Source organism: Oryza glaberrima, chromosome 7, assembly GCF_000147395.1.
Source record: "Oryza glaberrima chromosome 7, OglaRS2, whole genome shotgun sequence".
Classification (NCBI taxonomy): domain Eukaryota; kingdom Viridiplantae; phylum Streptophyta; class Magnoliopsida; order Poales; family Poaceae; genus Oryza; species Oryza glaberrima.
The window spans coordinates 9,476,785-9,502,750 of NC_068332.1; the positions used below are offsets into that span (position 1 = coordinate 9,476,785).

Here is a 25,966-nt window from a genome sequence, read left to right on the forward strand (position 1 = left end):
GCTGGTATAAACATCAACAATTGATTGGAGTTAATTAATCTCGTTTATTTTGCATTTTAGATCTTTTTGTTTGAAACAAATTCAACTTAAAATAAGACTGAACGCAACTATATAAATATTAATATGTTATACTAAATATATTTTCAGGGTATATGTAACATGGACACGTGGTCTCTATGTGTTCAAACATGTGCTAACTGCTAATCACTTTTTCAGTGGCGCACATTCAGCTAAGTGTTAACTCATTTTGAGTGAAAAATAATCACAAATATCTGAAATTTCGATAGACACTAGTTAAGCATAACAGAAACTATTATCGGTACTGAAATTTTGTATGTTTTTTTTCGTTTCTATTTGATTGTCTTCTGAAGTAAAGAACCAACCAATTCAGTGTCCTGGTAGCACAATATCAAGAATCAACTCATGCTTAATCACCAGCGTTTATATAGACCAGATCTCCTGTTTTCATGCGTGAAACTTCACTGTATAATGTGATAACACTACTACAGAACCCCTTATTGGTACCGGTTGGGAATTGGCCATAGGTGCTGGTTTCCCAGTCGGTACCAATTTGGCGGCACCAATGCCGAACCGCATAGGATACTCCCATCGTCCAACAAGATTATTTAGATTTCCACTATTATTTTACTATAAAATTAATTAATAATGCACTTGCAAGAATCTCTACCAAAGTGCTAAAATCTACATCCAAAATGCTAAAATCTAGCAACTAGTGAAAACACATGCATCAATAAAAGAAACGGAGATAGAATATAGAGAAATTAACCTCAAATAAAAAATTTAAGGCAAAACCTCCCCTCCTCTAGCTGGACGAGTAGAATAGAGGCGCCACTAGCTCTGTCTACTCCTGGCCAGCTTGAGGTAGGCAGGGGGTATTTATACTGCACACACTAGGTGCTGGTTCTTAGGACAAAACCGGTACCTATTTCCTATTATAGGTACTGGTTCTATGTTAAAAACCGACCCAATACCCCCAAGCAAAAACCAGCACCTATAAGTGGGCCCACCTTCCGAAAGTATTGGTGGACCGTTAGTGGGGCCTACTTATAAATGATGGTTCTGTCATAAGAACCGGTGCCTACACCTCCCTGCATATAGGTGCTGATTTTTCTAAATGAACCGTTACCTATAGGTGGGCCCACAAGTGCCAATGTGCCGGCCGGACCAACTATAGGTGTCGGTTTTTGGTTAATAATCGACACATATGCTTGTTGGCGAAAAATCCGTGCTCGGCCGATGGTGCCAGAACTGTGTTAACACGGACTAAGTCGACGAACACAATGGCCTGGGAGATCTGTTTAGCTCCAGTACAAGTCCAAAATATTGATGAGATGCGGGCGTGCCAGTCAGTTTGATCCTGCAGCTGACAAGATATGCAAACAACAGATCAAATAGCCGATCGGCTGACAAGCCGATGGAGTAATTCCAGCCGATGCCGATACTAGCCGATGCCGATACCAGCCGATGTCGATAGGGTTTTGAACAGTCGGCTATATATCCAATGTATATTCTGATACTTGAGTAAAAAATGATATAATTAAAGACAATCGGCTGGTGATAATCAATATAATTCGACAATATAATCTAGTAGAAACTAATCGGCTAATAATGATATGATAGAACAAGTGTCGATCCAAAGGTTAAAGCATACATTGGCTGGAAATCCGATGTTATAAAATCCAAGAGATTAATTAGATAAACAGTGAAATCTTTGTTTCGATCGGCTAAAACTAACTTGTATACAATCCTTGTAAGCCGATTGTTGGTATTTCTTAACGATATTACTAGAAATATAATTCCCAGCAATGGCGTAGAAATAATTCCTGGTATATTATGGTTAAGTTTATCCACAAGCGCACGGATATACCATTGTCAAGGGTATCGTATTTGTTTAATCCTGTGGGAAGATTATAGTAGAGAGAACCGTACTAATAATTTATATGTTACTTGTAATAATCATAGTCTAAGCAGGGGTTAATATAATCCATAGGGTAGGATGACATACAAGCATTGAACTACTCATTCTCATACTAAATTATCTAAGCTAAGTGGAAAGAAAGTAGAAAAGAATCTATTCCTATACTTCTAGTATACATATTATACATACATTCTAGTTATATGATTAACTAGCTAATGCCCTCTTTCCGATGCCCTCCTAGTACTTCGAGAAGGCACCCCTAACTGTTGAGTTCCTTACGACAGCCCGTCATGACCATACAACCGGAGCTAAATACGTTCACCAGGAAATTAACTTAGGACTATATACACGCGTGGAGGAATTCCCGTACTGAGCTGTCACCATCAGCGGCTGTCGGTGATATGGGCCTGGGGGTATCACGTTTAGAGGGAGGAGGCCTTCCCCAAGCCCGTGTGGCTTCCCCTAAGGGGGGTCGAGCCCGGGGTGGAGCGGCGGCTGCCCCTTCCCAGCTTGGGGTCGGGGCCGCCCCCAAGCCCACGTGGCTCCCCTGAGGAGGGTCAAGCCCGGGGTGGAGCGGTGGCTACCCCTCCCAACTTGGGGTCGAGCCCGGGGTGGAGAGGCGGCTTCCCCTTCCCAGCTTGGGGTCAGGGTCGCCCCCAAGCCCACATGGCTCCCCCCGAGGGGGATCGAGCCCTGGGTGGAGCGGCGGCTACCCCCTCCCAACTTGGGGTTGGGCTGCCCCGACCCGCTCCACGTATCAGCCCACATGTACAGGGTTAGGTGGGCACACCTGACGACCACCTAACCGCATTTAAAGTGGTCCTTGCAGCCATGCTATGGCACGCCGCATTTAATGCGGCATGTTGCACATCTGACAGGTCTGTGACCGATCTGTGGCTGGTCTGTGACCGGTCGAATGACCGATGGGACGGCGGCTGTGTACCCCCACCCTGTCAGTGTGCCGGGCGGCATGCGGCGTGCTCTGTCCCGTCACATCATAATGAGAGGCTTTTTAGTCTCCCATCATAGCCGGAGTCGGTTTATCCGCTCTGGTCAAACAGGAGCCCAGAAGTCTTCATCTCTTAAATGGCAACTGACTGGGGCACCCCCTATGTCAGGCGGCAAGATTTGACGGGCTCCATCATCAAGACGACGTGCGCTTGGCTTCCCAAATCAAGAGACAAGACATGGATTTAATGCAAAGATTGTAATACTTCTTCACTAAGTTAGGTTGTTGGGCCCATGTGGTAACCCCTTAAGGTATAAAAGGAGGTCCAGGCCTACTTAGGGAGGGGGATGGACGGATTGAGGGGAGGATGAGCCATTTTAGACTCTAGAGCAGCTTCTGCCCCTCATGATCAACACCTTCTACTCCAACAAGGAGCTTCTCAACGGCCGGAACCTGTATAAACCCCTTTTGTCTCATCGTCTTGGAGGGGCCTAACCCCCTCAAGATCACACAGTTTCGCTCTCCAAGCCCTCGAATCTCATCCGCTGCCCCCGGCCGAACCAAAAAAGGAGGGCCTCACGGTTCCCTGGTGGAGGAGTTCACCCTCCGACAACGGCCAACCTCTCATCCGCAGCATATAACCCCAAATAATGATTCCCGATAATTTAGACACCACGCCTAAACTACCAGATACTACTCTAATATCATCGTCATGACATAGAGTAATTACAATAGCAAACATTATACCTGTACCTATGCATCTCCCAAATAAGCTAGCAGTATAATCAGTATAACATGAACATAAAGTAAAGTTGGCATTCATATACTCGGAAAGTATTTTAATACCAAAATTGTATAAGGAAGAATATTCTAAATAAAGTACAAATCTTACAAAAGAGAAAAGGAGAGCTACTAGAGCCATACCTGAACTCTTCCGAAAACTTCCAGACTCCGATTTCTATTCTATTCCTACTCACTAGCTTGAGAATACTAAACTAAACTTGAGAGAAATGAGAAAGCTCTTGCTTGAAGTGTGTGTTGAAATGGAGGGAGTGAGAGCCTTTTATAGCTTGAGTATGACAGTTATGATGGTTGGAAAAGGTCGGTAATACCCTCCAACCGTCACTGGGGATCAATCCCAGCTGTCCATCAAAACCCTGCATCGAACGAAGCCGCGGTGGGTTCGGCCAAACCATGGGCTGGGCTGGCTTGGCCCAATTTTGGTAGGTGGCCTCCTCTTTTGCTCCCATACGCAGACTTGTGAATTTTGGCCCAATTAGTCATGTCATTTCTGCATTGTTGGCCCATTCATTGATAAGTCTGATTCTCGACATCGTTCGATTGATTGATCGTCTGATTTGATGTCGATTCTCCTCCACTTTATGGTTATTCTCTGCAAATGGTTAGTAATCCTAATATTAGTGGAATATTATTATTCTAACATAAATATGCATTGCAAGCATAACTAGTTCTCCTCTATTTTGGTAGTATTGACGGTCGAAATTGATCGCTAACGACCGTCAACACCAATGCAACATCCATATAACTCATCGGCTAAAACTCCGATGAAACTCTTATTATAATCAAAGACATGTTATCTTTTATGATTCTAAACATGACTAGAGATGATGCATCGCAAAGTATGCAAAGAAGCATAAAGTCTAAACAATCAAACCTTTGAGTAATTTTCAGGGTGGTGGATACATTAGCTAATCTAATCTAGCAAGATAATTTAGCCGATACTAGCATAAACCCTATAACAAATCTCAGCCGATACAAGTAAATTACAATGCTAAACTAGATTGACTAAGATATATGATAAATAGGTTGGCAAATATGTCAACCGAATCAGAGCAATCCAAGAGGTTGAAGCGATGCAGCCTTGAACGATGCCAATGTAGCCAATACAATTGCCATGGCTGGTGGAACGTAAGACTTACCCTTTCCCCGGAGATCGAAAGCCAATGCAACCCCGCGTCAGGTGCCAAGTTCCGCTGTGATAAGTAAAAACCTCGGAAAAGAAAGTGGCGATGCGCCGAGAGTAGTTGTATTAATCTGTGGAGATAGTTTACAATGACCCCGGGTGTACATATTTATAGCCATGGGTAGATACTAGTTCTTGTTGGACAAGAAAGGAACTTTCATAAAAATAAAAGGAAAACATAAAGTCCTTATCGGACAGTAAACACACTATCCTAAAGATAAAACGAAACTAATAGACTATTCCTAATTAATAGATAAACTGTCATGCCGCATCCTCCTTGAACTCAGTCACTTCTGGATAAACTTCCTTTAGCAGATTAATTTCCTTAACCGAATCTACTAAGAATCCAACTATTGGCAACTTGATAATTCCCATCAGCCGATTTCAAGACTCTGAAGCCGATACTAACTCTAGGCCGATGATGACTTCGGGGCTTACCAAATTTCACTGTTAACAATACTGTAAGTGCCGGTTGTATCTTATAACCGGTACCTATAAACTAGAATTGATGTTGGTTTTAGTTTAACCGGCACCTATGAACCGATATCTATGAGAGATTCTGTAGTAGTGTAAAAAGTGTTGGTTGATTTTTCAGATGAGCCCACAATCCGAACTAATTTGAGATAAGAGATAAGGTTGTTTTGTAATCGGTTAAAACAACTTTTAACACCTAATTCGAGATAAGCTCCCGGGCCCCACCAGTGCTATATAAGAGAAGTAATCGCAGGAGGAAAGGATGCTCAATTCTTGCTATCTAATCTAAAACCCTAATTCGCCACCGATCGGCTTAAGCGCTGGAAGGGGTTCGTTCGGCTGTCTCAGGGCAGTGCCGGTGGAGACCCGAAGGCCGGCGTGATCTAGCGAGAAGAAAAGAGAAAGAGAAAGAAGAAGAAAAGCAAGAGGAACCAATGGCTTCAAATGCGACAGGTCAGAGAAGTTAATTTTGTAATTAAGAGTGATTGCTTTATAGGCTAAAGTTAAGATCTTGTAATTTAGAACTCCAACAAAAAGAAACTATGCATGTGTAGTAAGTATATTCGGACCATTTTCCCAATGTCACCGAACAGAAATGCCATCACTACTGTACCAGTGGTGATAGCTATTCAAGATTCAGTATCCAGTTATTTGCATCGACCGTCTTGACGGTACCTGGAAACACGACCATTTAGAGTTCAGAGTGCACTTAGGTTTGTGGAATTTCTGAGAAATGATAGATGGCTGAAGTCATCATGGGTTCATGTAAGCTCTGCTGCAAAATGAACCTCACATCCCAATTTCAGACTTGTTCCTGCATGATTCGAGTGTACAATTAACCATCAATTTATTAGAGTGTTAGCTTGTTGGAGTGCTCCATCAACCGATTTCATATGAGAAAATTCATACAGATACTTACACAGTTTGTCGAGATACTTAGTGAGGGAGGATGCACGTTCTGAACCCAACATCACTTAATGCAGAATGCGCATCTCTTCCATCAGGAGTTGTTACATCCACAGCCTTGCAGTGAAGAGAGTGGTACAAACAAGCTTTAGAAAAGGGAAATTCTTTCGGTCAGATTGCGTGAGCTTCTGTTCACAAAATAAATTCAGAACAGAGACTATAATTTCATAGTAAAATCATTCTGTTAAAATAAAGGGACTTCTCTACCCTGTCCCAGTCTTTTTTTTGCGAAAGAAAGGTGCAAGAGATCTTCTACTTCGATAAATAAAATACACAAGAGCAGGCTATACAATGGATTCCCTAACAAAATTTCTTATTGAGTACTAACTCTATCTATTCGAAAATCCTATTTTATCACAACCTAGTTCATTAGCCTCTAGTTAAAAACGACAGAATACAGTTGTTGATAGTGTAAATATGTTTCTTTTTTTTTTTACCTTCTGTTTGGTTGTCATCGCTGGTGTCCTTTTCTTTACAATAGACCGTGTTGTTGATTGCGGTCGGAATGGCTGCTGTTATTTGGGCCATTTAGAAAACTCGAAATAAAGCATGCTTTGAGAAAAGGTATCCACAAGATCCCACTGATTTGGTCAAAGAAATCTGGAGCAAGTCAAAGAAGACTGCAATTGGGGGCTAGGCTCATAAGGCAGGTAGCAAATGAAATCTACAGCTCAAGACATGGATGGAGGGCTTGTGCCAGAAGAATTGAGGGATGATCTGCTGAATCTTTCTCAGTTTATGTTGTTTGCTCTTCAGTCCAGCGATGTATGTTAACCTGCAGCGCTTTTGTAATAGGCATAGTTCCTGTTATCTCAGTTCAGTCCTAGACCTGATGGACTGCCTTCTCTTTTATTTCCAGACTCTGTATGTGTGATCATTTCTAAAAAAAGAAATGGGGGTATTCTTGCCCTTGGTAAAAAAGAAAAAGTTCTTGCTAACAGAGCTTGGGGTTTTTCAGTCAAGACCATTGTCACTGTAGTGGGTTTGTATGGAAGATGCAGGATGTTTGATTCATTTCCACTCAGGATCCATTTTTTTCAGATATGTTGACAAAGACCCTTTCAATCAGAAGCTTTGCTTTCATTTGCTTAATGAAATCCCCATCATCCAAAAATTTAGAGGCTTTGAAGGCAACTTCAATATGCTCCCCACATCTGAGATTGAAGGAGGGTGCAAAACAAATTGAATCTTATCTCGTATATAGTTTATAATATTGTATCAGTTGTAACAAACAGATAAAATGGCTATCCTGTGATCAATTTGACCAATACTACTATTCATGCCCGGCAATATAAATAGCCATGCACTATTCATGTCCTGCTTCAAAAACTTCTCTCCAAAATTGATTATTGTCTCTCTCTTTTTTTTTTTGACAGAGTACATGTCACATGAACTGTACAGGTTAAAGTATGTGGCTTTGTGCTACACTGCTACTAACTGCCAGTCCTTTTCTGCGTGGAATATCACAATTCTCACCAAACTGATTCTTAGCCTGCACTAAAGCACAACAGAGTGCAGTTAGCAAAATGAATAAAAGAGTTGCATTTAATCTTCAGACTTTCAGGGTGCATGTGACGTGGAGTATTGGACAGTATATGTGCAATAACCACAAATTTCCTAAAACTATTTTTTTTGCCATCAATTAACCACGACACAGTACTTTTGTTGATAATGAAACTCTGTCCTCTTTTTTTCCTTTTTTAATTTGATTATCTTGTGAAGTTTGTGCAACTGCGGATCAGGGAACACCATTAGTAGCAGATATTGCAGGTTCTCATAATTTTCAGCGCAATTATGTTCATAACCTGATCATCAGAATAAGAAAGGATTCAGAGATCAGAGAAGGGTAGAACAGCAGAAGACTTCCCCCTTCTGGATGAACACACACTAAACATCAGGAATTCAGACCCATTACTCAAGAGATAGATTGATGTGAATCTGATAAATTACCACACAACTCTGCCCCCCCCCCCCCACCCCCTCTCACTTCAGAAGTACCCATGTTTGAATTGGATGTAAGTACCTCGCTAGTAAAATCCTTCAGATGTTCAGAATCTGTAAACTACGTTTTCTTTGTCACAATGAGATATATAACCTGAGGACCTGAGCAATTGTTCAAATTTCTATTCAAAATAGGTTCCAAATAAATTGCTAGGATTTGGTTTATCAAACCTTCCCCCCCCCCCCCCCCCCCAAAAAAAAAAAAAAAGCGAAAAATATCCACACAAAAAAAAACACACCCACCAGCGATCTGAGCCGATCGCGCGCGGTAGCCGTATCGCACCGACATTGGGCTCCCCCACTGGATAAATTCAAATCAAGAAACGGCTTTCTCATCCCCCCACGCTTCAATTCTCACCCTCTCCCGCCTCCTCTTCCCCAAAACCCTAGAAACCCTAGAAATCAAGATCGCGATGGCGGCGGGTGGTGGTGGCGCTGATGGGCTCCCTCCGGGCCTCAGGTTCGATCCGACCGACGGCGAGCTCGTCTCCCGATTCCTGCTCCGGCGCCTCCAGGGTAAGCCCCTCCCGCTCAATGGCGTCATCCTCGAGGCCGACCCCCTCAGCGTGCCGCCATGGAAGCTGCTGGCGGAGCACGGCCGGGGCGACGAGGGCTTCTTCTTCGCCGAGGCTCGGGCCAAGAACGGCAAGGGGAGCCGCCAGAAGCGCACCGTCGAGGGTGGTGGGCTCTGGCAGGGGCAAAGGGTCTGCGCCGACGGCGAGAAGCTGCTCGTCCCCGATGGCGGCGGCGGCGGCGTGGAGGTGGAGATCGTGTGGCGCAAGTACTTGCTGAGCTTCTTCGCCGAGGGCGAGAGGGGGAGCTCCGGCTGGGTGATGCATGAGTACGCCGTCACGTCCCCCGCCGAGCTCGCCGCGTCGCCGATCCGGCTCTACCGCGTCCGGTTCAGCGGCCACGGCAAGAAGCGCAAGAGAGAGCCACAATCCGGCGAGGACGGTGTCGGTCGAGCACGCGCGGCGCCACAGAGCGCTGGAACAGAGACTGCTCTGCTCGAGGAGCGCGTCATGCCGCCACAGCCGGCGCCCCAGAGCGTCGGAACAGAGGATGCCCTGGTCGAGGAGCGCATCCCGCCGCCACAGCCCGTTCCCATCCCTCCTATCGCCGGAACAGAGGATGCCCTGGACGTCGGCACTGAGGACGTTCGAGGACGAGCCGCGCCACAGAGCGCTGGAACAGAGTCTGCTCTACTCGAGGAGTGCGTCCTGCCGCCACAGACCGCGCCCCAGATCACCGGAACAGGGGTTGCTCTGCTCGACGAGGTCGTTCCACCGCCACAGACCGTGTCGATTTCCCCTCCCGCAGCGCTGGTGGACGCTGTTGATGATGCTGACTGTGCCAATCAGGGATGCTCCGGCGTGATGGACGATTCCACAATGGTGTTCAGTCATCTTCCGGACATGATCACCCTGCCCGCAGAAGAAGGTGATGCCGCCGGTGGTGCAGCGCTGGCGTCGATGGACTACTCCTGGGCTGATTTTGAGTTCCCAGAGATCAACATGGATGAGTTGCCTAGCTGCATCGACTTCACCACAACTGACCCCAGCTGCTTGGACATTGAGCTCTCCATGGGCGACCTCCATGAGCCCCAGAGCACTGGAATAGAGTCTGATCTGCTCGAGGAGTTCGTTCCGCAGCCACAGCCAGTGCTTGTTCCTCCTCTGGCCGCTCTGGTTGAAGTTGCCGATAGCTCTGAAGGCCCTGATCAGGGATGCTCCGTTGTGATGCATGATTCTTCTGCGGTGTTTACTCCTCTGTCAGACCCGATCGTCCTGCCAGAAGAAGAAGAAGCTGATCGTCCTGATGCGCCGGCTGGGACTATGTCACTAGACTATCAGAACTACTCCTTGTCTGATTTCGAGTTCCCAGAGTACCCTCTGCTCGATGTTGCCGGTGATGCTGACGGCGCAGATCAGTGCTCTTCCAACGTGATGGATGATTCTTCCATGGTGTTTAGTCACCTTGAAGACCTGATTACCCTGCCAGCAGAGGAAGCAGAAGCCGATGCTTGTAGTGCAGCGCCTGCGCCGTCGCTGGACAACCAAAAATACTCCTCACAGGGCATCATCGACAGTGAGGCGCCGGCATTGTCTGATTTCGAGTTCCCAGAGACCATTGATGAGGTTCTAAACAGCATCAACTTCACAATGGCCGACCCGAGCTGCTTGGATATGGAGTTCTCCATGGACGACCTCTTAGACTTTGATCTGCCGGCTGATTAGCCTCCTGAAGCAAGAGAGAGATTTACTGATGTTATTATGTAGAGAATTCAGTTTGATCTGTAGGCTGATTAGCTTAGTCCTTTGTAGGAAGAGATTTAGTTGATGATAATATCTGTAGATCAGAAGCGAGATGTGCTCTGATGCTTGTATTTATGGACAAACTGTATTATGAAAAGCTTTGTCCGCCTTGGTAGAAATAGATTTAATGATACTCTGTAGCTCAGAATTGAGGTGTTTATGAGTTCTGTGCTCTGATGGGTTGTAATTATTGACAAAGTGTACTTATCTTATTATGCAAATCTGAGATTATTCTTGATTGGTTCAATTGAATGTAATTAAATGTATGCAAAACATGTGGTTCAGTTGACATTACTGCTGATTTGTTGAATTCAATGCAAGTAACATTACTCTGGGCTTGCTCATTGAATTCAATGTAACATTATTCTGATACTGTAACTCTTTTTCCCCTTTTTCTGTTGATTATCTTCTGAAGTAAAACAATCAGATTATCAAATCAGTGTCCTGGTAGCACAACAGGTTGCTGTTTGACTTGAATATAAGTAACTCTCCATGTTTGGATCCTTCAGGTTTATTCAGCATTCATTTTCAAGAATTGACGGCGGGCTGAGCAATGCATATAGGCATGCAGCCTTGTTACAGAGCTGTTGACTGAGACTGACATACAAATACAACAAAAGGCTCCTCATCATTCATCACAATACACAAGAGTATTTCAACCCTCATTGAATAATATATGAGCTCAAAGAGCTTGTGCATTATATCTAGATAACAGTAACAGAGATTATATGATAAGCATTCAAACCGCATCCTTTTACATGCACAGCGAATTTCACCTACAACACAAGTGGCACTGGCAATCTGTCACCTTTTTACTGCAAAACAAAGTTGCAGCAGCCCTAAATTATGTCAGATACTATGATATATGCTGACAAGTACACCTTATATTACAATCTCAGAAGATAGTACAAAATGAAAGAGAAAAAAAACTATCTTCAAGAATCGAAGACATCTTTGCAGGCTTCAATTCAACAGTAGAAAAGAATCACAGCCAAAATTTATGATTCTGCCCAACGATCAATTCCAAAAGCAATGGATGGTTCTTGCAAATTTCATCAACTGCAAACTGAAGGTAGTAGCAATACATTACAATACTGCACTACATCACCATTTTGTAAAGTCATTTGGTTTGCTGTGTGCTATTTCCAGCAAGATGTCTCATCTCCACTTCTGCAAAGTGCTGGTTCTTGGAAAAGTGCAAAATGTCTCATCAGGTATGCTTAGCAATCCAGTCCATCCTAGACAGAAGAATATCCTCCCATCATCTAACGCCAACAATGGCTTATTGGCTTTATATCCTACTCAATAACAGGGATGAATGATCCAGACTGAATGTATACTCTTTAATCCATGGTTCAACAGTAATGCTGGTGGTATACTAAAACTAAATAGCCTTTCAGTTCAGTGAAACTGTTGATGCCAATTGACATATACTCCTCAGGAAAATCGCTTTCTCAAAAAGATAAAATAAAATAAAATGCTGCTAATTGGTCCCTGGATATCCCGTTTCTTGCTCCATCCCAAGATTGAAACAACAGATGAAATACTGATGGATGAAGGTACCTACACCACATATTATCATAGCTCATATACACAATCCAATATCCATCAAGTACACCACCCAATAAGAGATAACATTGATGTTTGCCTGTGTTTTAACATAGGTCTGCATGGTGAGTGCCACACTTGACAGTAATGAACTCACAGAGCTGATGTAGCTCTAGGCCTGTAAATATGGATCACCTTGTACTCTCCCATGGAAGCAACATGCCCAAATGCAAATGAGGGTAAGGTCTGTGCAGGTGATCAACTGGACATGGTACACATGCTCCTCTGCTGGATTCACAGGCAAGTTGTATACAGCTCCAGTGGCTGGAGTAAGCACATAGTAGCTGCTCCTTTCTGTGGCTACGCAAGAACCATATCGAGGCGTGAGCATAACACCTTGTGACCAACCAGGATGCATATCTACTTAATCACATTGCCTGACAAATTTGCGTCTCGCCGTCATCTCTGAATCCTACAAGAAATCGACATTTAGTGTCAGGAGCAGAGAGTATGTGCATAGAACCAGCCCAACGTGAACAGCAATTTAGTCAAGTAAAATCGAACTACTTTTTTTTTTCAGTTCGAGACCATGGAATAATAAAAAATCGGATCATTTGCTACACATTGATCGTTTGCCATCAACAAGAAACTATTTGCCTCGAAGGTTATGACGAAGTTGGTGTTTGGAATCACCTCAACTGTGTGGCCAGTTATCAGTTTTCCAACTTATACTCTAATACAAAAGGGCAAAGGTATGCAGACCGTAGAATCTGAAGCCCGACACGGCAAAGGATCACAGATTCACCAGATCGATCATCGATGGCCCAATAGAAACTGACGAAAAGAAACTTCATGTGACGGGTTCCAGAGAGCTCACCGGTCACCAGGCCGAGCCGGCTGGGAGGGATGGACGGCGCCCACCGTTGCGCCGCCGCCGACGCCGCCACACCCCTGAGAATCGAGGATGCCCACGCCGTCGCCTGGTGAGGTGGGGCCCTAACGTCGAGCGGCTCCGCCGGCTCAGGGCGGGTCGCCGATCGGAGATGGAGTACGGAGCATGGCGGAGGACGGCTCGGCAAGAGGGCAACGAGGACTGGGGAGTGATGTGGTATTTTGGTGTGGAATAAGTCCATCTAAGTATTTTCCTTCCTCAACCAACCAGAAAACCAGGTACAACGGATCCCTCAACTATCAAAACCGGTGCATATGAGGTCCCTCGGAGGTTTCGAGGGTGGTTTTGACTGACGTTGTGCCTACGTGGCTAATTTGACTCTGTCTTCATCTGACGTGGCACTGACGTGGCGCTTACGTGGCAATTCAATCCGGAATTGGTATGTTTGCATGGGCTTCAGGGGCTTGGCCCAAACACGAGCCTTGTGTAATACGCGTAAATTTTGAGCCCGAATAAGTTTATTTTGCTTTCTTAAACTATTGCCTTTGGTTAAATCACATCTACTACTTAAAAAACCCTCATAGGGACCGGCCTTATATAAGTTCATTTAAAACCGACCCCTATGGACATTTTCCCACCTCCGCACGATGAAAAAAATAGAACCCACACCTTTAAATACTATAGGTGTCGGTTCTATTAAAAAACCGGCACCTATACGATAGGTGTCGGTTTTTATTTAGAACATGTTTACACCCAAATTTAGCACCTATAGATGAAATAGGGGAAAATTGTCAAAGTTTGGAAAGTGTCGGGTTTCCTTTACGGGGCCGGTTAGACCGCAGGTATGTGGGCGGTCTGACCGGCTAGTAGGGCCAGTCTGACTGCAAGTATGTGGGTGGTCAGACCATCAGGGTCTGAATCCGGGTCTGTTTTCGTCAGGTCTCGGGTTTCCTTGCTTGGGAAGACTATGTTTCGTGTTTCCTTTCATTTCTATCCCGAGTTGAACGTGGAGAAGGGCTTGTAGAGGGCAAGACCAACCCCTATTTAAGGGACAAGGCCGGTTCATTGTAATCCCCCTAATACAATCTACTTGAATCGTTTTTTCTTTACTTTTCAGTTATGTTTTCTATTTTACCCTAGTTTAGTCCATCTTTGTTGATTTGCGCCGTAAATCGTCCGCCGCCGCTGCGAGAGTGCGACACCTCTTTGTAGGTTAGTCATGAAACCTTCCGTTTTGCCCACGAGACAGGTAGTTATCTAGAATCGGCTCCGCTAGCCGGTATATTTATCAAAACCCATCTTGGTTTGGCCTTTTGGCTAGATTGAGGTGGTTGGCGACTGTAGGATCACCGCAAAGCTTTAGGTGCTGCGATCGTGCTTGTCAATTTGTCACAAAAAGTTGCCAACACGATTTTTGGCGACTCCGCTGGGGAACGATCTAATCAGCCATATCACGGCCGAATTTCGTTTAATCTCACTACTACAATACCCATTATTCCGGGCGGTTGGATAGATTATCTCGTGCGGTCGCTCGGCCCGCCTGCAGCTCCTCGTATGGGAAAATCTTTATTTCGCATGCGGTTGGGTTATACGGACCGCACAGGATAATAGGTTACCCCCCACGGCTAGCACGTGCTAGGGCGACCGCACGGCCGTGTGGTCGCCCTAGCACATGCTAGCCGTCTGGGATAACCTATTATCCCGTGCGGTCGGTATAATTTGACCTCACGGGACAATAGATGGAAAATTAGCCGAAAATTGAGCCGAAAATTAGCCGAAACATCAAATTAAATAAGTATAGTGGTATCCCCGATGTTGTGCCCTTGCCATGAGGTCACAAGGCTAGTTGGGCCATTTGCTAGCCTGCGCAATGTTTTTTCCTCCAGCGAATCACCCAACGGCAAATCTTTCTCCTTCAACCGTTTAGGAAATTTCCGTTTCTGTTCTTTACAAATCCAAATGGCCGTTCTTCTAGGGTTGCAGGCTCTTATCTCGTTCATGTGTTCCTGAATGTACGGCTCGACGATGGCGAGCTGTTGCAAAACACTGGCTGGTACCACATCGCCATCCTTGGAATCTTTTTGTTCTCATCCACTGGTGCATCATCTTTGTCGACCACCTCTCCATCGGAGGCTCCGTTGCCCGTCTTGTACCGACTCGTCCCACATGTTGGGCAAGAATATAAATCTGCGAATTCCTTGCGGTACAGTATGCAATGATTTTCACATGCATGGATCTTCTGAACACCTAGAGACAATGGACATATCAATTTCTTCGCTTGATATGTGTTCGTTGGTAGCAGGCTCGGCTTAGGAAGCATAACTCTCAAAAGATCCATCAAATCATTGAAGCTCGTGTACGACCATCCATGTCTGGCCTTTAATCTGAGAAGTTCGAGCACCGAGCGCAGGACCGAATAGTCCTTGTCGCATCCTTTGGCTTCGTCCTACAGAAGCTCCTTCGCTGCTTTTTCCAATGCTTTCCGATTGTCCAACCCTCGTCTTGTACCAGTTAGGACCTTTGGTTCAACATGCCGCAACATATCTTCCAGATCAAAATCAATACCTTCATTCTCTATACATGAGCCACCGTATTCCGGGATGTTTCCCTGTGACATTGCTTCGATTATAAAATTTTGTGCATCATCAAAACAGAAATCATCTAACTCTTCGTTACGACCACCGACTTCCCCATGAAAAGTCCATATCTCGTAGCCCTTCTTAAATCCTCGTTCTACAATGTGCGACAATACTTCATTCGGATCTTGTAGCAAGATTTCGTTCTTACAAACTTTGCATGGGCGAAAAATGCTCCTCAAATTCTCCCTCATAGCATGTGACTTTGCGAGCTCATCAAATTTGGCTGCTTCCTTTAAGAACGTTGGATGAGCTCTTTTCGTGTTGTACATCCATGTCCGATCCATGACCTACAATAAAGCTTGTCATTAATACATCCATGCCCGATTCAAACACGAATGTATTTAAATTGGAGAGAACTAATCACCTAGTAATTTAAAGTTTTACGGACTATTTAAATAGCCGCAAAGCAATTTTAAGCATTAATAGAATACTGTCGATCCATTTCTTAAAAAAAGAAAATAATCGTCCTTTCATCCAAATGAAAATAAATTTAATAGAGGCAAACCCAACTTTTCAATGTAGGTACTAATTACTTTTATAAACATGTAAAAGATTGCATTATGTATTTGCTAAAAAAATAAAAAAAACAAAAAGGTGCCTACACTATTCCATTTATAAAACTGCAAGTTTCTTCGTATTCCACCGATGAAAACTGACAAAAATGGAAGCAAATGAAGGAGGAGAACGAGCTCTACACCTTTTATATGGAACCCAATCAAAGATTTAAGGTCGAAAACCTTCCCCCTAATTCGTGGATATTTAGGAGAGAGAAAACACCGGGCATGCATGGCAACAGTCGGGCTAAGGGCTTATATGCCCCCCGACCATCGCAAGCGGTCACCTACTGTGGGCCGCACGGGATAATCGATTATCCCGTGCGGTCCGTTTAGGACAACCGCACGTGATAATAGGATTATCCCGTGCGGCCCACTGCCCGACCCCGGCATTCGCCTGGTTCTAGGCGGAGCCACTTATGGCCCGCCTGGAACCAAAATGAGCCGTCGTCCAGAATAATCACATATGTACTAGTGTCTAGTCACCTTTTCGTTTCGACGAGTCAAGAATTTCGGCCAAACGGCCGGAATCAATCTACACAAAATTCGTCAATGCTGCCGCGTACTTTTGATCGGGTCAATCTATTTGGCGGCGACACTGTTCGGTCATGCATCAAGCTAACTGCTGCCATCGATTCATCGATTTCCCATCTAATCAAGTGTTTCGGCCATACAGCCGAAACCGATCTACACTCGCGTGCGTCAAGGCAACAGTAGCAGGTCCGGCAGCACCTTCCTGCACACGGTCTGAAAATCAGAAATCCAATCCTATTCAGTTTGCTGTCTATACGTGTTCTAAAATAAAAAACAAAATCAGGCTATTAGAGCCGATTTACCTAGAATAGACAAAACCAAATCGATTTCTTTTGTTGTGCCTTAGGCAACTGTTACCAAGAAAAAAAGATCAAAGCCATTGCAGTGCATCGGCTGTTATTGTGGAACATCAATTTACAAATTTTTGCTAGAGCCACACAAAATTTCTTCTATTGTTGTACATGGGAGATCGATCGGCCGACCAAGGCTACTGATCTCTTGGTTTTCGGAATTTGGTAAGTACACACATCAAGTATACCAAGGAGAAATTATAAGACCGTATATTAATTTATTCGGTCAAAAATTTCGGCTATGAGCTATATGGTGAAATTAATAAAGAAATTTCTTCATCAACTATGACGTGCAGAAACGGGTTCAAAAAAATTACTACGCTATATATTAGGACCGATCAAGGCGGCGTTAAAGGAAACGTCCTGCTACCTCATGTTGTATTTCCACCAAAGGTAACCTCCGATTCGCTCAACCCATCCTTTGCAATTCAAAAGGTTAATGATCGTTGTGTAGGTGCATATGCAACTTCTAGTTTTGCTCCTATACAATATGCTTATAATGCTATGGAGGGATCAATGGGTGTTTATACGGCCGATTACACAAGAATCGGCTATTTGCAAAACCTAGCTAACGGTATGAGTGGTCATGACACCGGTCTAACCGCACCCTATGCTGATCAGATCGTGCCTACCATAGCCGGTCAGGCCGTGCCCTATTTTGGCCAGATTGAGCCTCCTGTGGCCGGTCTGACTGCACCACTGACCACCGGTCAGACTGGGCTATCTATAGCCGGTCAGACCGGTTCCCTAGGAATTTCTCCAGGTTTTCATACCACGACTAGCAGTACTGATTTTAATTATTATTATTCATCACTCGTTAATATTGTTAGTCATGCTACTCCACATATCCCTAAAGCTTACAATGATCCTAATAGAGGATATCTTCATGACACTGGATAAGGCCAGTATAATAATATTGCGCCGCAAGAACCACCTCTTAGGCCACCAAACCCACCACCAAATCCACATAGGCATGAAAATATGGAGGAGTTAACTAGTATATATCTTTATTAGGGATAAATTTGGGATTGAAGTGATGGATCGTGCTAGGGAGTACCAAAAACCGTATCCTGATAATTATGACAATATCCCATATCCTCGTGGTTATAGAGTTCCTGAATTTACCAAGTTTAGTGGTGAGGATAGTAGGACCACCTGGGAGCATGTAGGTCAGTTTTTAGCGCAATATGGTGAGGCTAGTAGTTCTGATATTTGTAATTGCGTTTGTTTTCTTTATTTTTGTCTGGTACTGCTTTTACATGGTTTACTTTTTTACCGGCAAATTCTATTCATACTTGGGCTCAATTAGAGCAGAGATTTCATGATTATTTCTATACTGGTGAAACTGAACTTAGGCTAAGTGATTTGACATCGGTTAGGCAAAAATACAATGGATCTGTCATTGATTATATTAAGAGATTTTGGGAAGTTAGAAACTGATGTTATAGCTTGAATATAACTGATAGAGATTTGGCTGATCTTGCTTTTAATGGTTTAATTGCTCCTATTAAAGAAAGATTAGAAGGCCAACAATTTCTTGTTGTTAGTCAACTCATTCATGAAGCTCTGGCTTAGGATTGTGATAATGCAAAAACCAATATAGCCAAACTAAGTGTTGGTTCGAATTGTGTTACTAGTTTAGACAACGATGGAATAGCCGAATCAAGTGATGGTTCAGAATCTATTGCTAGTTTAGACAGTAGCAACATTGAAAATATAGCAAAATTAAATGACGGTTCGGATTGTGTCACAAGCGAAAGTAAAATAGCATTGTCACCTAAGACCGAATTACAAATCGGCCATGTGGATGTTGGAAAAGATGATGACAATGTCTTGCGGGATAGTAGTGAACTAGAATCCAAAGTAGTTATGCATACATATCAAAGGCCGTATCTTGAACACGTAGATTCGGTCCCATAACCGCAAGGATTTGAGGTGCCCAACTTCACAAAATTCACAGGTGAGGATGCTAGAACAACAAAGGAGCATATCGGCCAATTTATTAAACAATGTGGTAAGGCCGGTAATGATGATTTGCTTATGTTAAAGTTGTTTCCTCTCTCTTTGTCAAACTTTGCATCTACATGGTATAGTTTACTTGCTCCTAATTCTATTTCTATATGGTCTCAAATGGAGCATGAGTTTCATGATTATTTCAAAGATGCAAGCTTGATGGAGCAAAGACCGATTGATGATTCATCGGTCACTTGTGAAACTATTTCGGTTACACCTATGCCTAAGACCGAAATTGTCAGTAATCCTCTCCCTATTAATCTTATTGATGTTGACAAAAAGAAAGGGAAACGTGTTATTATTGGGGATCCTCAGCCCAAGACTAGGATCAATAATGCGAAGGCCAAAGATCATAAAGTTGCAAAGGATGAGTCATCTAGTTTCCAAAGGACCAAAAAGTCGAAGCTCACTTTTGAGATGCTTATGGCTAAGTACAAGAAAGGATTAGCCGGTCAACGATTTGACAATCAAACTAGTGATTCGAAAAGACCAAGATCATCTCATAGGAAGAGATTTAGTCAAACACCAAAGCAATCGGAGCTAGCAACAATACCAACTCCATACAAACCTCCGGTTGTGATGCCATGGTATTCATATCCAATGTCACTATACGGTTATCCTTTTATGTATTACATGCCGCAGATGCCTCAACCACCTATGTCGTGTCATTAAGAATGGAAGCAATCACCTAGGATAGTACCAAGTCATTCTACCTCAAGACAAGACCGTTTCCCACAAAAGAATCGGTTCGGTGGATCAAAGATGAAAAAGGTGAAGGAGTGGGTGAGGAAAGAAGCCAAAGCTCTGGAGGTCATTGGTATCAAGGAGGAGTCTCAAGATGTTTTAGTATTTACTGGAGATGCGGTGGAAACCATACAAGCGGAGAAGACCGAAGGCGACATCGTGACTGTCAACAATGGCGGTCTGACCGAGATAGTTGGCCGGTCTAACCGCCAGACTACAGCCGGTCTGACCGACCCTATTAGCTGGTCTGACCGATGGCTTGCCGCCGGTCTGACCGGACCTAGAGGCCGATCTGACCGGGGGCATTGGAAAAGAGTAGGAAGATTGAGGGCGATATAGGAGCTTCTACTTCGACTAAATATATCAAGAATCATTGTTTGGCTCCTGAAAAACAACCACAGCCGAAGTGGATACCTTCTGGCTTATCTTGCTCTCAGAAGAGGAGGCTACAACGTCTTCGAGTCATAGGTCAAAAAGAAAAGGAGGCCGAAGATGTAGAGAACAAAACATATAATAATTTAGAGCCTCGAACGACACCTAAGCGAGTGTGGAGACCTAAAGAAGTAAAAGTTAAAAGATCGGTGATTTCACGGAGTAGTGATGGATTCAATTTGATGAGAGAAGAATCATCGGTCATTAGAGATAAGTCTATTGCATATGATGCTATGGTTATTAGTGTGGTATTCATCTTGCCTTCGAAATCGCGCAACCAAGAATGCCGATTTTTCTTGGGGGGCAAGACATCAATATGCTTATGAAGAAATCAAGAGAGATGAACGACGATGGATACGACATCACATCTTTGAGCCGCCATTTATTGGATGCTAAGGCAATGTATGAGTTTACTGTGTTTACCGTTATATGCCTATGCCATGTTAGAACATTGCTTGTTACCTAGCACATGTGTGTTTTTGCTTATCAAATTGATATTATACATACAAGTTGCAAATGCCAGTTCTAAGTAGTGGAATTGGTAAATTGGCATATAATTTTTTTAAAGTATGATTTGGCTCATGAGTCTTTGATATTTATTTAAAGTCAAATCATATGTGTTTTTATGGATTACCATATATATATATTTCATATGAAAGTTTTGCTTATTAGTAATTCAGCTAATGTCAATGGTCAATGTGATGATTTGTTCTAGAGTTGTTTTCTTTAGGAACATTGGCATTGTTAATATTTTGCATATATGCTCAAGCCGATTACTTACATTTGTAGTTCATTGGAATATATACATGTGACACATATAACTTTGGTGATTCATTATTGATCATACTTCAAGTGGCTAAGTGTTTTTGATGCCTTGATGATTATTGTTTCAAAAGCCACATGAATTAGTATTTATCTAGACATATTAGTTGGATGTTATAATTTTTCATATGTCTAGAAAGAAGAGATTTTGGTCCAATAATTTGATACACCAAGCATCTGGCTATAATATGAAGAAAGGAGTATTTTTTATGCTACAAAAGCCGGTGCTTGATTTTTAATCTTTGGGTGAAATTGGTGGAATCACAGACCCAGGGGCGGTCTGACCGGCATTGCACGGCCGGTCTGACCGGTGGTGGACCTGCGGTCTGACCGGCTCTGCAGACCGACCGGGTAGACAAGGCGGTTTGACCGGTATTGTGTGGTCGGTCTGACCGGGTAGACAAGGCGGTTTGACCGGTATTGTGTGGTCGGTCTGACCGGTCCTAGACAGGAAGCTGGGTGCATATTACAATTGATTAAAAGGCCGAATTAATTGTGAATTCGGATATTCGTGCCCATGAGTCAGAAGTAGATGGGTGTAGCTATATTTATGGCGCCATATTTTTCACCCAAAAATAATCGGCGTGTATTTACATTGTAAGTCTCTAAATTACATATGTAAATTTAGTGTATTTATAATGTAAGTTTTAAAATTACATATGTAATTACATGTGTAAGTGGGATGTAAGCGGGGTGTAAATTTGTGTTAAAGAAAAGGATGCATACATATAGCACGAAATTAGGTGACGTTTCACTTGGATTTGCATGACTTTAGAGATTAGCTAGCAATAGCATATGCTTTCAGGTCTCTTCGCGAGGAAAAAGTCAGTATGGAAGCACGGATCTTAAACACAGATCCAACAGCCAGAGAACCGATTGTAATCAACGAAAAAATATGTCGACACAATTATAGCAAATCCGGAAGTAGATTGCAGAATCCCTTTGAATAGAATATTTGAAAGATCTAGTCTTAGGGTTGATCGGAAAATTCGGCGCCAAGCGTTCAAATACAATTTGCTTGATAGAGAGTTATATCGCCAAAAAATAGATGGAGTGCTTTTGAAGTGCTTAGATAAAGTTCAATCTAAAATTGCTAGGGAAGAAGTCATCAATCGGCCCGTAAGATGGATTGGTTGCTTAGGAGAGTGGGATTCTATTGGCCGAAAGTGATTGATGATTGTTTCAAGTACTATAGAGGATATGAAGTTTGACAACGGATCGGCAATGTTCAATTAGCACCTACCGCTGTATTGAATCCTATCATCAAACCATATCCGTTCCGAGGTTGGGCTTTGGATTTCATTGGTCAAATTTATCCTTCGTCATCAAAAGGGGCATCGGTTCGTGCTAATTGCGACGAATTACTTCACCAAGTGGGCCGAAGCCATGCTGTTCATGAATATTACTTACACGGAGGTAATTGACTTTGTTTTTGAAGCATATTGTTCATAGATTCGGTATTCCTTAAACTTTGACTAAGGAGCTTCTTTTGTGTCCAAAGAGGTGAGAAGTTTTGCCAAATCATATGATATTAAGTTGTTGAGTTCTTCTCCTTACTACGCTCAGGCTAATAGATAAGCCGAGTCGAGTAATAAAACATTATTAAAATTAGTCAAAGAGAAGATTGAAGAACGTCAAAAGAAGTGGCATAAAGTGCTTTCGAAAGCATTATGGGCTCATAGGATATCTAAGCATGGTGCTACCAAAGTCACTCCTTTTGAATTGGTTTGTGGACAAAAGCCGTTTTGCCAATTAAGGTAAATCTTGGCTCTCTTCGGTATTGCAAGCAAGACGACTTATCGGTTGAAGATTACAAGACCTTGATGGGAGGTAATTTTGAAGACGTCATCGATAAGCGTTTGAAGACTTTGGTAGAGATGGAGGCACTTCAAGACAGTGTTTTCAACAAGCAATCAACGGGAAATACTTGAAGAAATACTTCCCTAGCGTTTGGCAAGATGCTTAGGAGGTCCTGTGGCCGATAATTGGATTATCGCCCTAAGACAACATGTTCTATGCTTTTAGATTCATGATGTTTAACAAAAAGGCAGGGGGAGCATATGTTTACACCCAAATTTGGCACCTATGGATGAAATAGGGGAAAATTGCCAAAGTTTGGAAAGTGCCAAGTTTCCTTCACAGGGCCGGTCAGACCGCAGGTATGTGGGCGGTCTGACCGGCTAGTAGGGCCATTCTGACCGCAGGTATGTGGGCGGTCAGACCATCAGGGTCCGAGTCCGAGTTTGTTTTCGTCGGGTCTCGGGTTTCCTTGCTCGGGAAGGCTATGTTTCGTGTTTCCTTTGGTTTCTATCCCTAGTTGGATGTGGAGAAGGCCCTGTAGAGGGCAAGACCAACCTCTATTTAAGGGACAAGGCCGGTTCATTGTAATCCCCCGAATACAATCTACTTGAATCGCTTTTTCTTTACTTTTCAGTTATGTTTTATATTTTACCCTAGTTTAGTCCATCTTTGTCAATTTGCGCCGTCACTGCAAGAGTGCAACACCTTTTTGTAGGTTTGTCCTAAAAACCTTCCGTTTTGCCCACGAGACGGGTAGTTATCTCGAATCGGCTCCGCTAGCTGGTTTAGTTATCAAAACCCATCTTGGTTTTGGCCGTTTGGCTAGATTGAGGTCGTTGGCGACTCTAGGATCACCGCAAAGCTTAAGGTGCTGCGATCGTGCTTGTCAACTTGTTACAAAAAGTTGCCAACAGAACTGACACCTATAATACAAGTATAGGTGTCGGTTCTATTAAAAAAATTGACACCTATAGTATAGGTGTCGGTTTTTCAACAGAACTGACACCTTTGAAAAAAACCAAGCCGGCTTTTTTGACCACCCACAGCGCCATCGACACGACATCCTTTATCTTATCCATCCATCCCACACTGCCACACAACACCATCTCTCTCTCTCCCCTCCTCTCCTCCAGGGAGGCTCTACGGTGCGGCGGTGGAGCCTCGCTAGTCGCCCCTCTCGCCTTCCTCTCCTCGCGGCGGCGCAGGTGAGGTGGAGTCCGGCGCCGAGGCTGGTGCGGCAAGGTGGCGGCGACAGCGGCGGTGGTGGAGTAGGCTGGCCAGCGCGGCGGCTGACGACTGGAGGAGCCTCGCCCCTCTCGCCTTCCTCTCCTCGTGGCGGCGCGGGTGAGGTGGAGGCCGGCGCCGAGGATGGCGCGGCGAGGTAGCGGCGACAACGGTGGTGGCGAAGGCTGGCCGGCACGGCGGCTGATGGTTAGAGGAGCCTCGCCCCTCTCGCCTTCCTCTCCTCGCGGCAGCGCGGGTGAGGTGGAGGCCGGCGCAGAGGCAGGCGCGGCGAGGTGGCAGTGACAGCGGCCACCTCTCTCCCGAGGGACCTCGCCCCCCTTCCCTTCTCCTCCTCTAACACGACGTGGTGTGGCGACCGACACGGCGAGGTTGCGACGCGGTTGCTGGATCTCACCGACACCCTCTCTCCCCGGGCCCCCCCTCCTCCAGCGCGGTGTTGGGTGGCGGCCGCTGGCATGGAGCCAGGCATGGCTAGGTGGTGGCGTGGAGGCCGGCCAGGCGAGGTGGTGGTGGCGGCGGTGGAGAAGGCCGGTGGCACTGTAGGCGCCATCATTTTTTTATTTTTTTTAATAGTATAGGTACCGGTTTTAGAACCGGCAGCAATAAAAATGAGGCAAAGGTGCCGACCAATAGGTGTCGGCTAGGAAACCGGCACCTATAGCCAGTTCCTAACCGGCACCTATAGGGTTTTCTGTACTAGTGATCCCTCAACTATAAATACCGGATCAATTTACCTCCTCGAACGGTTTAAATGGCGATTTTCGTCCTACGTGGCATGTTGATCGGGTCATTATCTGATGTGGCAACAGCGTGGCGTCGGAAATAGGGTGGGACCCACCAGCAAGTCTCCATCTTCTCTCTATCTCTCCCATTTTACTCCTTCCCTTTCTCTAAGCCCGCACGTCGTTTCCGTTCTAGAGGAGCGCAGACATTCATCCCTCGCACGCCTGCTATGACGGACGAGTGTGGACGTGGTGTAGGCTGTTATGACTTGTTAGTCACGGCGAGCGTGCGAGGAACAAGCGGTGTCGCTCCTCCGAGCGGAAGTGGCGTGCATGCATCCTGCACCTCCCAACCTCCCCGACACCACCTCCACATTTGTCGGTCACGATGGGCGAGCAAGGGACGAGCCGTGGTGCTCCTCCAAGTGGAACGGCACGCATGCGGATGAAGATAAAGTCATTGGTGTTATAGATAGCCAAAAGGCCCGAGGCCCGACGGCCCGGCCCACGGCACGGCATTTTGGCGGCCCAAGCACGGCACGGCCCATCAAGGGTCGGGCCCGTGCCGGCCCGGCCCGACCACCGGGCCGTGCCTAGGCCTCTCCACCGGCACGTTGGGCCGGCACGGCACGATGGGCCGCATGCCAGGCCCGACACATAAACAATAGGGAGTAAAAATAGACATTATATGCCACGGTCGAAAGAATAGGGATGTAAAATAGACTTATTTACCTATATATATGTCAGCCCAAAGAGGAGGGACGAAAATAGACTTATTTTCACTATATATATGTCACAGCCCAAAGTGGAGGGACGGAAAATAGACTTATTTTCGCTATATTATGTCATAGCTCAAAGAGGAGGGATGAAAAATAGACTTATTTAAAAAAGGCACGATGGGCCACAACGCCTTCGGACCGACCCGGCACGGCCCGACAGCTGATGGGCCGTGCCTGGGCGGGAGGCGCAGCCCATGGGCCGGCACGGCCCGGCACGAAGTGTCGATCGGGCCGTGCCGGCCCAATGGCTGGTGGGCTGTGCCT

At 44.7% G+C, this 25,966-nt stretch overlaps 1 protein-coding gene across 1 annotated transcript; it reads left to right on the forward strand.

The window, feature by feature from the left end:
- Window positions 1–8,726: 8,726 nt before the first annotated feature.
- LOC127780162 (NAC domain-containing protein 77-like) lies at window positions 8,727–10,601 on the forward strand. The gene is made up of 3 exons (XM_052307114.1): window positions 8,727–9,350; window positions 9,609–9,761; window positions 9,921–10,601. The coding sequence occupies exons 1-3, from the start codon at window positions 8,727–8,729 to the stop codon at window positions 10,548–10,550; spliced, it is 1,407 nt and encodes a 468-aa protein (XP_052163074.1). The 3' UTR covers window positions 10,551–10,601.
- Window positions 10,602–25,966: the final 15,365 nt, after the last annotated feature.